We start from the raw sequence: 13,947 nt of genomic DNA, 5'->3' as shown, positions 1-13,947 counted from the left end.
CTGCATACCTTGTATTTATTCTTTTGATTAAGTGGTAGTTAAATGAATTAATTTATTTGAAGTAAAATCAAAAATAAATTGCAAACCTTATGAAACCCATGATATTTGGCTTTAATTTAACCAGCATTTTGTGTAGATGTTTTTTTGCAAACTACTGTAAATAATAAATCACACACACACACACACACACACACACACGCACACACACATACACACACACCAAAATACACCCATTTTCTGAATGTGCCAAAACTCACACAACAACCATTTGTAAATAAAGCTGAAGACCTTTGAGGTTTGCATTTCAATGTTTACCAAAAGCCCACATTGTAAGATCCAGTAAATTACATCCAGCTTTTACAGTAAAACTAGAAAAGATAAACATTCTTTTTTTAATTTGAGATAAGAAGGATCATAAGGCCATCTAGTAGACAACAACAATTTAAGCAGAGCAAATTCAGTTAAATTCGTTTTCTGTCATTTGTTATCAGTATCTGTTTCATCAGATTTCTCAATCCTAATGGTTATTTTGCAATGGCAGTTACAGATCTATTTTGCAACAGCTACTATAGCAGTATCTAGAAGCTTGCAAGAGTTGCAAATCTTCATTCTTGTTAATATCTAATTAGGTATAATGTATAAAGTATTTGATTGATTTGAATAAAGAAGAACATTAAACAATAAAAAGAAAACTGTATAACAGAATTAAGCTGCAGAGTTCAAAGGTGAACACCGCAATTATTTTGTCAACTGCCCATAGTTTCCTGTTCATATGTTACTCAAATATGAGTCAGGAAATTTGACTTTACTATGGTAACATGAATTGCTACAACAATTTTTAACAGGAAATATTGCCTGGCCACAGAGAGCTGTGATGTAAGAATTAAGTTCTTTTGACTTTGGTAAATGATTAACTTGCTGATATTCAGAACAGCAAGAGGTTCAGAAACAGACCAACAAAAAAGCTACTTGTGAATTGAGCTCAAAATGAGAGTTCCTGTAAAACTCCTGGGCTTCGTTGTTTGGTTGTTGTGCCTAAAATGTGGCCAGTGTATAGGCAAGTATAACTTTAAGTCAATTTAATTAGAACTCAGTTGATTTGAATGTAAATATTATATTGTATGCATATTCTTAAACATTTTGTGTGTGCATGCATATGACAGTTAAATCTTTGTGTAAAGAGTAGTTTATTTGTGCTCTTCAGGTTGTCTTCGAGACGACATTAAATATGACAATGTAGAACCAGTTTCAGAAGCTTCATATGATGATGGAAAAATAGTGAAAGTGACCTGCCAGACAGGTTTTACTGGCATGTACAGATTAAAGTGTGAAAACGGAAAATGGAGTGAAAACATTGTGCGGCCATGTACAAGTAAGAACAAAAAAAATAGATGTGATCAAATCATTTTTGCAGAGTTATGAAACGAATGTCATTATGCTGAATAAAACTCATTTGATTTGAATAGAGAAAAAGTGCAGTCATCCAGGGGACGCAGCAAACGCAGATTTTAAACTTTTAGTGGGGACGGAGTTTGTATTTGGAACAACGGTGGTGTATACTTGCAAGAAAGGGTAAACTTGTTTTATGCTATTTTTTCTATTGTATGACACACACCGTCATACTCGGTTTAACCTTTCTTGAACCTGTAAAGAGTTTAAAACATGTTGACAGGTATGAAATGACAAGCAGAATCAATCAGCGTACCTGCAGATCTCAAGGATGGGACAATGCCATCCCTGAGTGTGAAGGTATGCTTTTCCTCACTATTTTCTTTTGATTTTCTCATAAACTACTAAAGAGTATTTACAGATTTGTTTTGTTGAGCGACTGATTTCTATTTTATTTTCATGTATAGCGGTGAAATGTCCAGCCATTCACACAGACAGAGAGGTGATTGCATCGGGCAACACAGAGGAGGGGAATTATGGTGAAGTTATTCATTTTGAATGCGAATCGTCTGAGAAAAAGATAGATGGAAGTAAAGACATTCACTGCACAGAGACGGGCGACTGGAGTGCCCCGGTTCCAAAGTGCATAGGTTCATTTACTTTTGCTTTATTTGATTTGATTTTTTTCTGAGATCACAAGTTTTTTGCGATTTAACAACTTTAATTATGTTGTTCCTTAATTTTTTTTAACCCAGAGATAACATGCACAGCACCTGACATACCAAATGGAGAAGTTATTGATTTGATGCAGAATACCAGAAAGAGGCCACATTAAAATACAGATGCTTCCCAGGGTACAAGATTAGAGACGCATTTCCCAGATGTGCCTCACATGGCTGGACTCTGAACCCTGAATGTGATGGTAATTCACCGCTGTTATGATGAATTAAGTTGAAATAACACTGAAACTGAATCATTTGTTTTAAGTTATTGAAAACTAAATATTTGTTTGTTTTAGTCTGACTTTAACTTTACGGCAGAGCTGTAATGCAGTCAGCACACCAATATTTGAATAAGTTAACTAAATGTAATAATATTATTTCATTTTTGAACATTTATGACAATTTTAGATAGGAATTCAGCAAATGTAAATGTTCTTAAAACATTTAAAAGTGTCTGTATTACTTATTGGTAACACTTTATTTTGACGACCCATTTGAGTATTAGTCTGCTTAATATCTACTGATACTGACATTCAACAGACATTTAACTGACTATAAGAAACTTTGCAACTACATGTCAATTTACACTAACCCTAACCCTAACCTAAAATCTACTGATAATCTAATGAAAATAAGTTGGCATGTAGATGCAATGCAACTTAAATTCAACAAACGGACCATCAAAATAAAGTGTGACCTACTTATTTCAAGAGTTCACACTTAGATATTGTTTGACAACTGTTAGCAGGTTGGCATGCTGTCCCGGGAGAGAACCCTGAGCTCGGAGATAGGTGAGCCCAGGGCTCCCGCCTGGTCCATAGAGCATATGCGGGGAGTACGAGATCAGGTGGTTCTCGAGAGCTCCCCGTGGTAAGAAGAAGAAAGGAGGAGGAGGAGATGGGGTGGATGGGGGGTTTCTTCGGAAAACGAAGATAAGAGAGTAGTTCTAGCTAGGCTACTTATAGTGAGTTAGGGTTAATCTGATTGGCTAACTAGTGAATGTAGATGAGTGGCCAGCTGCAGTCAATCATATCACGTGCTCCTCTCGAAATTAGTTTGAAAACTTCACTTAGTGACAACATATTGTATTAATTATTTTTTATTTCTATATAACTACGTATGCCTTTTACAGTTGTAACTTGTGAGCTAACATCAAACTTTGAGGTGGAAAGGGTCATCCCGGAGGGAAAAACTATTTTCAGAGCTGGAGAAAGTGTGACAATCACCTGCTCTAAAAGAACCTGGTTTAGAACAAAAGAAACCAGCAGAACATTTACATGTAAAGAGGATGGAACGTGGAACTATAATCCTGTTTGTGAAGGTAAGATTACAGAGAAACATATTTGGTTATGACATTACAGGATGTTATTAAAAGATCTCAATCTTGTTTCAGTGATTACATGTGAACCTCCATCAAGTGACCAGCATGTGTCCACCTACTTTTGGAGGACTTGGAAACTGGACGAAACAAAATATTACGAGTGTGATTGGGGTTTTTATAAAAGGCAGAAGTGGCTACATGCACACAAGATGGATTAACACCAAAACCACTGTGTGTTGGTATGTCCTGTTGTTAAACTTCACAATTTGTGCAAATGATTCCTCAAATTTGACTTACTATGATTTGTTTTACAGAAATCGTCTGTGCAGCTCCTAGTCTACCAAATGCAAAAATCACAAGAGGTCAGAAATCAAAGTACAATCTCAATGCAGCAATAGAATATGAATGCCAACCTGGATTTGAACCACAGGGCACTGTAAAAATTACCTGTATATCCCCGGGTCAATGGTCAGGCATACGGCAATGCGCTGGTATGTTGTGGTGTTTTCAACTTTTTGTTTCTCATTTCCCAAAAACAATTCTAATTAGTATGATGGATATTTGTTTTACAGGAATGTGTGGACGACCTGATATCCCAGATGCAAAAATTGAAGGAGTTCTAAGACAAAGTTACAGAACTGCATCAACACTACGATATAAATGCAATCCGGGATTTGAACCTGAAGAAACAGTTGAAATAACTTGCGATCCCCAAGCTCAATGGACAGGTTTACAGCAGTGCACTGGTTTGTAAGATTACTGCCATTAATTCCACAGAAATTTTTCATTATTCAATCTAATAATTGTAGATTGCTCAAAAACATATAAACCAAGATATGTGAAGTGTCTTGAAACTGTTTCCTTGCAGAAAGCTAGATTGCCATAGTCTACATGTGAAAAATGGGTTTAGTCAACCCTTAAACAAGAAAGAAATCCTTTACTCCTGCAACAAGGGTTACAAACCGTTAACTGGGGAATGGTGGAGCTCAGTGACGTGCAGCAAAGGCTCTGATGTTCCTCTGTGCATGCGTGAGTTTGATTATTCTCAGTCTCAGGTGTGAAACAGTTGATAATGTACTCAAAGGGGTTTTCTGTCATCTGCCTTTACAGGGGAGGAAGAATGTGGTGCTTTGCCCAGTGTTCAGAATGGAAAACTAAAACTTAAAGATCAAGAAACCGCTGAAGTTGATTGTGATCCAGGATTCATATCAAATTCACCTTCTATAAAGTGCATCAGAGGTACATGGGAACACCGACTTGTAAAGGTGAGCTTCACAAACCAACAAATTCACATATAAAGTTCATAAAATTAACTTATATAAAGTCTTACTGAAATTCTTCTTTTTTTCAGCGGGTGTGTGGTGTGGCATTCCTCCAAAAGTTGAAAATGCACTCATAGCATCCAAACCTAAATTATTTTATACTGATGAATCTAATGTAACATATGCATGCCGAAGACCGTTCTCAATGAAAGGGCGAAGTACAGTTTTCTGCCTCAATGGAAAATGGGAAGAAACACCAATATGTGAAGGTGAGATTTTAGTAACCCTCTTTTTAAAGAACATTAAATACAAATATGGTTGAAGACAAAGAAACATTTTGATATTTAGAAATAAATCTAAATATATTAATGAGATACATTTAAAACCATTGATTTGACTCCACACAAGCCTCATCGTATATTTTCTTCATACAGGCATTGTAACATAAATTATGTGGATTTTATGTTTACATTTTTATCTTTTATTAAGCCTCTCAAACTTTTTTGAGGTGAAGTGATGGTTTAAATGACAGTGCACACGAAAATCAAATCTATGGACAACATTTACATTAGTGTAATTGGAGTTTGGCAGCACGTGACGCAGTGGGTTGCACAATTGCCTCACAGCAAGAAGGCCGCTGATTCGAGCCTCGGCTGGGTCAGTTGGCATTTCTGTGTGGAGTTTGCATGTTCTCCCCGTGTTCGTGTGGGTTTCCTCCGGGTGCTCCGGTTTCCCCCACAAGTCCAAAAACATATGGTATAGGTGAATTGGGTAAGCTAAATTGTCCGTAGTGTATATGTGTGAATTAATGTGTATGGATGTTTCCCAGTGATGGGTTGCAGCTGGAAGGGCATCTGCTGCGTAAAACATATGCTGGATAAGTTGGCGATTCATTCCTCTGTGGCGACCCCAGATTAATAAAGGGATCAAGCTGAAAAGAAAATGAATGAATGAAAAATTGAATTTGGAAATTTACATACTTTCTTTTTTCTCCAGCGGGTGACCACTGTGAGGCTCCTCCAAAAGTTGAAAATGCAGACATAACATCTAAAGTTGAAGAATTTTATGTAGAGGGATCTTGCGTAACATATAAATGTCGAAGCCCGTTCTCAATCAAAGGGGAAGGTACAGTTTCCTGCCGCTTTGGCATTTGGGAAGAAACACCAACATGTGAAGGTGAGGATTTGATCAGTGATGATAACAAGAAACCATTGTGATAGTTTTAACAATAATTGTAAAATAAATTTTACTGATGACCAATGGAAAAAGAATTTGAGTTGCCACTTTTTGTCGACCTGCTATGTTGTTTTACCTGTCATATGTCACATTTTAAAGGGGTTTATATCATTCTGTATTTGACCAAATTATACCAATATCAAATCAATCCCACACGGCTATATATTTCTCTCTCACAAAAAATGGCTTCTCACCTGCTCAAAGCTGAAACAAAAGAGGGTTGAATTATTTGTCAAAAAATGTCATGTTAATCCTCAATGAAATTGCGAAATTAAAATAGATCTAAATGCTATGTAAATATGTACATGATGATAGGAAAACCCTACTAAACACACACAAATTCATTTAAACATTTAAGATTTAATTCCATTCATTTTCTCTGTCCATATTTGCTTCCTAAGAAATTTGGACATTTTGTCACAGTCATTCTAAAATGCATTTAGCACTATTTATACATTTGTGTATTTTGTTTTTACTTCTCCCATTAGCAAAGTGTTCCAGGCCATTTGCGAATTTTATGGTGCTGGAAAAAGAGAAAGATACGTACAACAATAAAGAAATTCTGAAATACACATGCAGGGAGCCGTATAATAAAATTCCAGGAGGAGAGTGGATCTGTGAAAATGGAAAATGGAATGGAAACTTTGTCTGCACAAGTGAGTCACTTAAAATTTGATGAAAATAAACTCTGGGAATGAGCTGGGAATGGTTGTGAATAATGAATTTCTTAAACAACTCATGTACTCTAAACGGACACAGTGAAGTTATAAGTCTATTAAAGAAATGTATAAAATGGAATAAAGTGTCTGAAGTTTTCTGAAATGTATTTAGGTGACATCTGCCCACCACCTCCTTATGTTGAAAATGGAAGTTATATTAATAGGAATCCAGATGATAAAATCCCTACTGATGTATACTATGAATGCAAGGCTCACTATGTGTTGAGTGAGAGAAAGCAATATTACAGGTGTGAAAATGGGAGATGGAAAACCCCTCCAAAATGTCTGAGTGAGTCGTTCTTCTCCAGATGATTCTCTTGAATCACTCTAATCATGAAGTGAATTTTGAACTTAATGTTTCATCAGTTTTAATTTGTCTCTGTCACAGAGCCTTGTGCAATTACACAAGATATTCTTGAAGCACACAACATGCTAACCAATCAACACACTGGCTATTTAGAGCATGGTTACTATTTTGACTATTATTGCAAGCATGGATTGACTGTGAGGACAGGATACGACTATAAGAGAGTGACATGTTCTGATGGGCAGTCAGACATTGAATCATGTGAGTACATGTGTTTGTGTATGATCAAAGCTACATGATTTAGCTACATGAATTAGGTCATCAGATGTGCCTGTGGCTGATCTTCAGTCATTTTTACCAACCTGATAATATTGAGGCTCATTTAAAAGGCATCTTTTGTTGAGGTTTGAATTCATGCAAGATCAGTCATTAATTGCAGATATTCCTTTAAATCATTCTAATCTGTCAGATAAACATGGTTATAATTAATGAATCTGTTCGCTAAAGAATCCAAAACTTCCCTCATCCGCGATTCATACAGTATATCCGTGTCTTTATTTCGTTGAGACAAATTTGTACATATGTTTAAATTTTTTATTAAAATATTCCTTGATTTTTCTATGATATAGTGCAGTGGTTTCTCAAACTCTGGTACGTGTACCACTAGCAGTATGCAGGCTTCCTTCTACTGGTACACGGAGGAATCGCTGAATGATTAAAGTCAAAAAATGAACACACTTTGACGCATACGATAACACTGATGTGATCAGTAAATGGATTTTAATAGGCTAAACCTTTTATTTTATTTTCAATTTTCTAATGTTTGTTATGTATTCTTTCATTTGAAGCTAATTTCCTCTCCACATTTGTAACGGTTGTTGGGCGTATCCCATATTTTTATATCCCAATGTTGACAGGTATAGTTTAATCACTTGCTTTTCTAACACACAAAGCCTACATAACACACCGAAGCAGATCTAATTTCTAATATAAATATGTAAATCCAATTCATATATCTCATATACAATAAGTTAATGTTTAGATTACAAAGACATACAAATAATTCATCTATACACGCATCATATATTTAAAAATGTATCAAAAAGATTTATATATAAATATGATGACATATAGCTTATATTTATGAGGTCCAAGGAACATTTCCAGGTTTTGATGAATAGGCTATTTTTTGACAATACTTTAGATTTAAGTACAGCAGTTTTCTTTTTACTTTTTAAGAACGGTGCCATTTTTAAATAACTTTTAAAGCACATTTTAATTTAAACGAAGTTTTATTTATTTTTACCTGTAAGCACAGGACAGTGTTAATGTCAAAACTATTTAGAATGTTTAAAGAGGCTGACAATAATAAATATTCATAATAATAAGAATTAATCTGCAACATTTTTGAACTGTGCAGTGCTGTAGCTGCTTAATTAGGCCTACTACGCTATTGTATTTCAATACTGGTCGTTATGGTGGTACTTGGAGACACAATTTTTTTCTGAGGTGATACTTGGTGAAAAAAGTTTGAGAACCACTGATATAGTGAATTTCAGTGGGGACCAATGGGCTCAAGCAGGAAGGATCTAAACAGGTGCTTTTACCTGCTGCATATTAGTCATTACGTATAATCAAAAGTTTCTGTTAAATGAACTTTCACTTATTCTCTTCACAATCTTGCCATTCTTTTATTTACACTAAAACCTATTTCGTTGGGTGAGGGTGCTTGCATTTTGAGTGTCATTTTGCAATGCATTAAACACATTGTGCATTAATAAGATTAATGATTAATCAGTTAATTTGTTCTAAATACAGTTAAAGGTGCAGTAGGTGATCATCTGCCAAAATGCTAATGTTAGCATAATAGCATTGTTCACAGTCAATTAAATAGTGCTAATGTTGTTTTGAAGTCATTGAAAACTCTGATATTGATTCAGGATTTAGAAAAGTATTGATTCTGCATTTTTGGCAGAAGCCCTTTCAAAAACAATCTTTCTTTTCATGGATACAAGGCCATGTTGGTCTTTAAGAAAGAGGTTCAGGTTGCTGAGTTTACCTGATGTCACACTCTGTCAGCTGTAGATAGCCATGCTTTACTTGCATGTCAAAATGATGGATATGTCTGTGTAAAGAGGGTGTGCAGAAATCCAATTTAAATTTGTTGACTGACAGTTTGAGTTACCAGTCATTATTAATTAATTTTCACTCTGACTCATTTTTAATTGGATGAACATTTTTTACCCAGAATATAAAAATACATAAAAATACATTTAGATCATTTATTTTTATAGTTACAATCGGAATGTGAAGAGACTTTCAACCAGCACAACAAAAATAGTTTCTGAAGACAATCACCTACTGCTCCTTTAATGATTGTTAGTTTCAACAAATGAATTTTGGGATTTTTTTGGTAATTGACATGCCTAGATGTTATTGTCACTTTTAATCGATTGAATGTGCCCTTGCTGAATAAAACATTACTGTCACCAAAATTACTGTTAAATTACACTTGTGTAAAATAAGTTTTTAGACTAAGAAACATGACATTGGTCACCAGGTTAGTTTAATATGAACTAATCAACATTTTTGCACAATAAATTCAGTATTTTTTGTTATAAAACGTTTAGTTATTAGCTATTTGTGCTTAAGATTTATTGATATTATTGAAATATGTGGTTTTGCATTTCTTCAGGTCAGAAATACACATAAAAGAACAATCCTGAGTGAAACACTGAGGTATGAAACTTTTAAATATTGTGATGACATTGAGAACCACATAAAATTAACAATAGAGTATTTTCCTTTAAAATGCAAAATGTGAATGAGGCGCAGTAGGTAGTGCTGTTGCCTCACAGAAGGAAAGTCACTGGTTCGAGCTTCGGCTGGGTCAGTTGGCGTTTCTGTGTGCTGTTTGCATGTTCTCCCTGCGTTCACGTGGGTTTCACGTCCGGTTTCCCCCACAGTCCAAAGACATGCGGCACAGGTGAATTGAGTAAGCTAAATTGTCCGTAGTGTATGAGTGTGAGTGAGTGTGTATGAGTGTTTCCCAGAGATGGGTTGCGGCTGGAAGGGCATCCGCTGCGTAAAACATGTGCTGAATAAGTTGGTTCATTCCACTGTGGCGACCCCGGATTAATAAAGGGACTAAGCCGAAAAGAAAATGAATGAATGAATAAATGAATGAGATAAAAATGCTTTAACAAGTAGCAAGTGTAAAGCAAGCTTTGTAAGTAAAGTGAGGAAAAACTACATTAACATGCATCATCCTGTTACTCTGCATTTATTAGATTTCTGATGAAGAGCTGATGATTCATCAGATAAATGAAGATGGACAGACATGCTGCAGCTGGAGGAACACACACACAACACACTCTCTCTCTCTCTCTATCTCGCTCGATACTTCAATCTGCTACTTCATTTACAGTAATATGACACTGCATTAACAATGCTTGAGAATAAAGCTTATATTCAAACTATTACAGTGAGTGTCTCTTTTTACATTCAACAACATTTCCTCATTTTATACAGAGTGTTAGTAAATCAAAAGTGTGTGGAGAATAATCAAAATTAACATTTTTGTTTTAAAACAAAAAGCACAAGATTGGATGTGATTATATTTGAAATTCATATTATTGAAGATGTGTTAAAAAATATAACTAATTGATGCTTAAAATATGGCCTTGTTTTTAATTTAGAAACGGGGATTGAAAAGTTTGAAAACCACACATTTAAATAAATATGAGAAATTCTATTCATCATTTCCGCTACATTCTTTCTGCTATGATGGGGCGCCACACATAAATTAACTCCTGTCATGGCTACATTACAGCTTCTCATTCAAAACCATCAGTTGTTGCTGTTTTTTTCTTTTAGTGGGTTATAGTCACACCAAATCATATTAAAAGGTAAGTGAATTATAATAGTGCAAACATTCTGTAATCGTAGAAGTGCTGTGAATTATTTGTTTTAACCCTTTAAGGTTATACATGTTGACAGGAGCACCTGACAAGGCTGCGGGAGGCCAGCAAACACGACGTAGCTTTCAGTTATAATAGTAACACGACGAAACTCATTTCAAGAACACAGTTTCCATAATTATACTTTATTTATAGATAAATCTCCATGGTTCTGCATACAATTACTTTATCTTGCTTGAGTTTATAGCCCTTTCACTTTACTTCAGGACGCATCAATGCCGCTCTGATCGTATAGTTAAATGATAACGTAAAATAAATGTAATGTGACATTTTCCATCCATTGTGTGGTATGATTGCCCATGATAAAGCCAGTCTAATAAGATTTAGCTAAAACTAGCTCATTGAATCCTAAAGGCTGAAGGCATTAACGCATTTCTTATTGCTTTTTCAGATGAGTTTGTTAAAATATTTTTGAAAGAAGAGAACGACAGACACAGGATGTTGAGGAAGTTGACAGGCAGCCATTAAGCTTAGCTACAGTATGTGGGATGTTGGAAGTTAAACTAAATTATTTCCTGTTTCTAGTCCAAATATCTAAAAATTCTTGAATCAGGAAGCATTCTCTAGACAGGCAAAACATATTGTCTCGTTTTAAGAAATAATATTACAAAATGAAATGAGTTTTCCCTTAAAACAAGCAAAATAAACTGCCAATGGGGTAAGCAAAATAATCTTATGCCAGAAGAAAAAACAAGATTATTTTGCTTGTTTTAAGGAAAAACTTTAAAACTTTGTCAAAATTAATTGATTCCACGGTGCACCGTGATGCAGACGCGGACAATTCGGTATCGGTTCAGTAATATTCATAACCGGCAGGCCCGCTGCTGGTGACTATGGTGACAAAAGCTCACCCTTTCTTTTAGTATAAATCAAAGACATTTGTGGTTTTTAAGAATTAATTACTGTATTTTTAAACAAAAAACTTTGATAACATTCAGAAAAAAATAATCATTTGCTGCAACTTTGTCTTTGCTGCAACACAGGCTGATTGGGAACTGTAAGAGTCTAAAATATCATTTGTTTATATGGCAAAACATGTCTTTTTCACCAAAGAAGGCTCATGCTGACTCCAAAGGCAGATACTGATAAGATCAGGGCCTGGTGTGTGAACTTTGGAGATTTTACGACGTGGTCACATATTGATTGGTCGGTTTGAATGTCTCAGTATTTGGGCTTTGGTCACATGGTCAAGAAAGAGACAAAGTATTTGGTAAACTTTGCTCTGTCTCTTTTTCTGCTCTGCTTCTCTCCTATTCTGGAGTCTATCTTCTCCGGCTCTACTGCTCTTAGGCTTTCTTTGAGGCCTACTTACTCTCATATGTACTTACAGTCCATGCTTTTATGACTTCTAGGCTGGACTACTGTAATGCACTGTTTGCTGGCTGCCCAGCATCCTCTATTAACAAACTTCAATTAGTACAAAATGCAGCTGCCAGAGTTCTTACCAGGTCAAGAAAATTTGATCACATCACCCCAATTTTATCCTCCTTACACTGGCTGCCTGTTAAGTTTCGTATTGAATTTAAAATATTGCTTCTTACATATAAAGCTTTAAATAATCTAGCTCCTGTTTATCTAACCAATCTTCTGTCTCGCTACAATCCAACTCGCTCTTTAAGGTCTCAAAACTCAGGGCTTCTGGTAGTACCTAGAATAGCAAAGTCGAGTAAAGGAGGTCGAGCCTTCTCATTTATAGCTCCTAAACTCTGGAATAGCCTTCTTGATAACGTCCGAGGCTCAGACACACTCTCCCAATTCAAAACTAGATTAAAGACCTATCTGTTCAGTAAAGCATACACTCAGTGCACCACTTGGGGGCTTCCACACAGGTTATGCATCTTGTTGATATACACTATGAACAGCAGCTACGCTAATTATTTTCTTTATTCTCCATTTCCACCTGGGGATACTCTTCCCGAGGCCCTCAGACTATGCAGAGTCACTGATTCGATCCAAGACCAACGACGAGATGATCCTAAGGTTTTTTTATATCCTGGACCTGGCCGAATCCTGAGCAGCTACTGTGGTGGTCATGGAGGAGTGGAGAACATGAGACTGATTCCTGTGACGCTCCAGAGACAGACGAGTCTTCGCTGAGGCCAGCTTCCAGCCTCCGCCACTGAGACTGCAGCTCTGCACAAGACGTTTGGCCAGCGGAGAAATTAAAATGGTCGTGCACAAACTGAGCCTGGTTTCTCTCAAGGTTTTTTTCTTCACTTCCGCCTTTAGTGAAGTTTTTTTTCCCTCTCCGCTGTCGCCACTAGCTTGCATGGTTCGGGATCTGTAGAGCTGCACATCGTTGGATTTGCTCTTCAGTATTTGGACTCTCAGTAGTGATTATTAAACCACACTGAACTGAGCTAAACTGAACTGAACTTAAGCACTACAAACTGAACTACACTGTTCCTATTTACTGTTACCTTTTATGTGAAGCTGCTTTGACACAATCTACATTGTATAAGCGCTATACAAATAAAGGTGAATTGAATTGAATATGTTTTTATCATTTCATGTTTTATCCTTTAATACAGTTATTTGTAACTACTGCAGTTGTAACCATAGAGAATTATTGTCAATAAATTATTTCATTTTCAAGTATTTGTGAACTACTTTTGATTTAACATCATAACTTAATTGCTCCATATTGCAATACAATACAATTATATAATATCAACGCTCTCTCACATTTTTAGCTATCAATACTGCCCTTATTTCTGTTTTTGGTATAAGATTGCAGAAGAATGGTTTGACTAGAATGTACAGTTTTTTAACTTCATGCTGATTTTAGCCACTCTGCAGAACTACAGTTCGAACCGCTGTGGTTAAAACCCATTCTTACAGAATACATGCTTCAGCCATTATTGTGAAAGATACAGTATGTTTGACTGCAGATTCTAAGTAAGATGAGCACTATCAGGGAGTGGGATGGAATATATTATAGATGAATAAAGCATCATTTTCATGCAGTTCTTTACACAACACCAAATAAATGCCACAAGACACCTTAACAA

At 35.8% G+C, this 13,947-nt stretch overlaps 1 protein-coding gene across 1 annotated transcript; it reads left to right on the top strand.

Moving 5' to 3' along the window:
- The first annotated feature begins 914 nt into the window (after nucleotides 1–914).
- LOC130216515 (complement factor H-like) lies at nucleotides 915–10,435 on the top strand. Its single transcript, XM_056448416.1, is given in 22 exon segments — nucleotides 915–1,057; nucleotides 1,205–1,372; nucleotides 1,467–1,572; nucleotides 1,673–1,749; nucleotides 1,857–2,039; nucleotides 2,145–2,198; nucleotides 2,201–2,311; nucleotides 3,244–3,432; nucleotides 3,505–3,609; nucleotides 3,612–3,671; nucleotides 3,747–3,923; nucleotides 4,005–4,182; nucleotides 4,301–4,461; nucleotides 4,543–4,677; nucleotides 4,680–4,697; nucleotides 4,784–4,963; nucleotides 5,691–5,870; nucleotides 6,419–6,586; nucleotides 6,762–6,938; nucleotides 7,038–7,217; nucleotides 9,652–9,695; nucleotides 10,247–10,435. Coding segments are annotated over 21 exon segments (2,694 nt in total). The 5' UTR covers nucleotides 915–987; the 3' UTR covers nucleotides 9,669–9,695; nucleotides 10,247–10,435.
- Nucleotides 10,436–13,947: the final 3,512 nt, after the last annotated feature.

The sequence above is a fragment of the Danio aesculapii genome, chromosome 22 (genome assembly GCF_903798145.1).
Source record: "Danio aesculapii chromosome 22, fDanAes4.1, whole genome shotgun sequence".
Classification (NCBI taxonomy): domain Eukaryota; kingdom Metazoa; phylum Chordata; class Actinopteri; order Cypriniformes; family Danionidae; genus Danio; species Danio aesculapii.
This window is presented reverse-complemented; position numbering and strand designations above follow the sequence as displayed.